At 50.0% G+C, this 4,383-nt stretch overlaps 1 protein-coding gene across 1 annotated transcript in view; it reads left to right on the top strand.

The window, feature by feature from the left end:
* Positions 1 to 868: 868 nt before the first annotated feature.
* The window catches only part of si:ch211-137a8.4 (high mobility group nucleosome-binding domain-containing protein 5), a gene marked incomplete at its 5' end in the record, with an annotated part of 7,341 nt that continues 3,826 nt past the window's right edge, over positions 869 to 4,383 (top strand). Inside the window, 2 exon segments of the mRNA XM_035679742.1 lie at positions 869 to 2,430; positions 3,744 to 4,238. Of these exon segments, the coding sequence (XP_035535635.1) occupies positions 1,068 to 2,430; positions 3,744 to 4,238 (1,858 nt within the window).

Genomic DNA, 4,383 nt, shown 5'->3' with positions numbered 1-4,383 from the left:
TCCAGTGTTTTTAGAGCTTTAGACCTTTTTCACAGCAGCCATTTTGACATGAGATAATAGGGTAAAACACAGCCCTTACCTGTGATAGTAATTCAATTTTCATTTAGGTCAATCAGAGTCAGGGTGCTGCTGGAAAGGCTGCGCTACACTAAACGGAACAGAGCCTTATCCCTGGTAACACCTACTGTGTTTTACCCTACTATTTCATGTCAAAATGGCTGCCGTGAAAAAGGCCGACAGGGATTAAAAAGTCAGGATATCTCAAGTTCTGTTTTTAATGAATCAACTTTATGGACGTCACATGCAATACTGAATCCCTTGAATACTTTTTAAAGTGGGCTGGATGCGTCTCGATGTGGATTTCAGCCTCACGTAGCTTAAATGAAGGGTTTGAAATAGAGAAACGGTTTAAAATATCCGGACAACCACCAACTCGAGGGCCCGTTGAAAGGAATCATCTGCTGTTCAGGACCGATCAAAGTAAAGCTGCAAACTCTCAAACAGAATAAGCATTCAGCTCTTAGGAGCCGAGACCTTTTTTTATTGCTGCTGTCTGGTGCAAGTATTGCATCTCAGCCTTGGCATTGAAAAATAAAGCTGTGTGTGTGTATGTGTGTGTGTGTGTGCGTCCCACATCAAATCACGCAGGGTGTGAATTTTGGAAGTGTGACTGATTAGGAAACATCATAATTGCATTGCATTTCCCGCTGAGATTCTCTATTTTGTTACACTTCATTCCCCATTCAATGCACAGTCTAGACCAGACTAATTGAGTGTCTATGGTGTTGATTCAGACTATTAACCATCTGTGCCTCTTCCTCTCTCCTCATCCCTCTTTCCTCACCGTCTCTCCTTTCGCTCTCTGCAGGAGTTTGGAGGACTAGTAGGATGCTGAGTATCTTTCCTCCTCGCAACTGTTCTCCACCCTGCTCTCCATGACCTGAGAGCGCCACCACAGCGGGAGGAACGAAACACCAGAGAGAGAGAGGAAGAGGAGGGCAGAAGGCCAGGGAAGGAAAGAAGGAACACACTATTTTTGTTGTTGTTGTTTGTTTTCCTTTTCCGAAATGGCGGCGACGGAGGCCAACGCGGCGCCGGTGGTCCAGGAAGATGGGAAAACCCCAGAGAGCAAGCCGACAGAGGCGGAGCAACCGGCTAACAACGCAAACTCAGAGACTGTCAACAGCGAAGTTGTCGATAAAGATGGCCCCGCTGTCAACAGCGAGGTTGTCGATAACATAGAGACTGTGAATAACGATACAGCGACGGCGGCGGCGGCGGCGGCAGGAGCTGAGGAGGGAGAAGCAGCAGCGAGCGGGGAGGAGGCACCTCCTCAGAGCTCGGAAAACGCTTCCTCCGCTGAGCACAAGACCTCGTTCCTGGACTCCTTCCTCAACAAGAGCGGGCTGGGGAAGGTGATGGGAGGAAGGAAGAAGAAGGAGCATAGCACGGCCACCGGAGGAGAGGAGGCCGCAGGTGAAGGAGGGGAAAAAGAGGGAGAGAAGGGAGGCGAGGAGGCCGCAGCAGCCGAGGGAGGAGCAGAGGGAGGTGCAGAAGGAGAAGCAGCGATAGAGAAAGCTCCAGAAAATGGGGAGAAGGAGGAGGAGAAGAAGGAGAAGGGCAAACCGGCTGAGGCTAAATCCACAGTTCGAGATCTGATCAGGAAGCCAGTGGCGAGGATCTTCTCCCATCGCAGCACCGAGAAGAAAGACGGCACCGCCACAGAACCCCAGAAACCAGTAAAGGTTCGGTCCAAGTCCCTGGACCGGCTGGAAGATCCCGAAGCACTTAACACCACCGCAGACTCCACCGTAGAGGAGGGAGGAGCGGCAGGAGGCGCAGAGGGAGGCGCAGAGGAAGAACAAAAAGCCTCGTCCTCCTCGGCAGCCACCAAGCACATGAAGCGCTGGCACTCCTTCAAGAAGCTCATGGCTCAGAAGGCGCACAAGAAGAGCGTAGGCGGAGAGGATGGCAAGGAGGAGGGAGCAGACGGAGAAGGAGGCGGCGGAGACTCCTCCACGCTGGACTCCAAGGAGTCGGGGCAGAAGAGGTGGAAGCTGAAACGCTCCTGGACCTTCCAGGGCCTGAAGAGGGACACATCCATGGTCGGCATCAGCGGCAAGGCCAAGGGCTCCGACAAAGACTCTGCAGACAACGCCAAGCCAGAGGAGGCGGCGGCGGAAGGAGTCGAGGGAGAAGAGGAGGCGAAGGCAGAGGGTGGAGCAGAGGAGGCGAAGACGGAGGGCGGGGAGGAGAAGGCTGAGGCAGGGGAGGAGGAGAAGGCGGCGACGGCGGGAGGCGGGACTGTGACGCAACACGCCAACGAGATCTGGACCTCCTTCAAGAAGCGCGTCATCCCCAAGTCCAAACGCGCCAACACAGAGTGCGCTGCCAGCGGGGAGGAGGATGCAACTGCAGCCGCCACCTCAGGTGAGAGAGAAACTGAATCCTCAGACGAGTTCGAGTTACTGTCGCAGAGAAAAGTCCTCTGGTTTCAGTTTATCCCTGAAGAGTTGTATCGTATAAGAAGCTGTTTTAAAGGACCAATGTGTAAGATTTAGTGTTTTTACATGGCGGACTCCGCCAGAAGAGGATAAAAACATCTCATTCTAAAGGAACAAAAATATTCTTAAATTCAGGTGATTAAACACTAATGAAAACATACCTGTGAATATTCTGACAATAGATCCTCCTCAGTGTTACACACTGGAGCTTTAACCTTCCACAGAGTCTAATAGGGTTTTTATTCAGTGGACACCGTTAAAAAATGCAGGCAGCGTGTTTGCACTTGTTTCGTGTCGGCCGCTGTCCGGGGAGCACAGCCAGGAGTTAGCGGCTTGCTAACTCCGGGGGAGGTAATGTAATTGAACATTGTCCCAAATAAAATATTCAACATCTGATGTGAAATATAAATCACACTGTAGCTTCAGTCAACAGTAAAGACTAAATTTAGCTTACTCTCTGCCCCTGGCTGCATACAGTACGAAGTACAGGAACCCTGGGCTCTTTGTATTTTGTATTTTGTGTAGAAGTATTTGTGTAAATACAGAGAATTTCACCTAAATTCTTCTTGTATCATCTTCAGATCAGAGAATGTGACATGAAAATGGGCAGAAACACAAATTAGATGCTGATTGTCCACCAGAGTCACTTCAAAGTAGATTAAAAATGCAGAGTTGTTCCATTGTAATATTGATTCAATTTACCTGGGATTTAGAAATGGGGTTAAAAGTAAATATTAAACGAACCAGGAGGTCACCGATTAACTGTGTTGCTCCGTGTGCTGTTAAATCTTCTATACCAGTTAAATAAACCTGTGATATGATGGTGCATTTCTCAAGCAGAACTGAAGAAATATAAAAATCAATTCAAACTGAACCAAAATTGTCCCACTGGGAGTTTAAATACGGCTATTTTTGGTTTAAATTTGTATTTTGAAAATGGATTCAGCATCCTCACTAACTCCTAAAACTTCTCCTATATCGTCCAACATATGTGTATTAATGCTAATTATGCCAATTGCAAGTTAGCATCCGGCTGCATTCAAATTGGCTGCAAACAGACGATTTAGTGGCCGAAAAATGAGCAGCTTTAAATATTATGTTAATCATTCTGCCTGTAAAACATCATGAAGCTACCTATTAATATATTAATCTGAATCCTTTGTAATCAATCACTCTGCAGGAGGAGCTGCTGTTTCAAAGAAAATATCATTCATAAAGAAACTCTCCTCTTCCCTGCAGGTGAGGAGGGAGCCGCAGAGGAGGGCAAGTCCGCCAAGGCCAAGCGCTCGCACTTCGGCCGCGCCGTGTCCCTGAAGAACTTCATCATGCGGAAGGGCAAGTCCACCAGCGTGGACCTCAGCGAGGGTGCCAAGGAGGAGGACGTCACGGAGGGAGCAGAGGCGGTGGAAGAAGGAGGCGCCGACGGTGAAGCTGCCACAGCGGTCGAGGAGACCAACGATAAAGACGCTGCGGCTGAGAAGACTGAGGCGGTGGAGAGCGGAGGGGAGGTGGCGAAGGAGGCGGAGAAGGAGGCGGAGAAGACGCCGGCCGACGCTCCAGTGACCAACGGGGAGAACGGCTGCTCCAATGGCACGGCGGAGGAGCACGCCACACACAATCACCAGGAGGAGGAGAAGACGACGGGGGACAGCCCCGTGAAGAAGACCAAGGAGGCGGGAGCGAAAGAGGAGGCCAACGCCAAGATCATCAACGCCACGGCAGCTGTGAACAGCGGTGAGTTAGAGCACGCCGACCGGGACTCTGATGAGGCACAAAACAGCAGCAGCAGCAAAGAAGGAGATACTAACAACAGACAACAACAACAACAAGTACCAGCACAAACAAACGATAGCAGTAAACAAACCAGCTGCGAACAACC

The sequence above is a fragment of the Morone saxatilis genome, unplaced genomic scaffold (assembly GCF_004916995.1).
Source record: "Morone saxatilis isolate NCDOM2014 unplaced genomic scaffold, NCSU_SB_2.0 Contig8, whole genome shotgun sequence".
Lineage (NCBI taxonomy): Eukaryota > Metazoa > Chordata > Actinopteri > Moronidae > Morone > Morone saxatilis.
The sequence above is the reverse complement of the archived record's forward strand: the minus strand, read 5'-3'. Positions and strand labels throughout refer to the sequence as shown.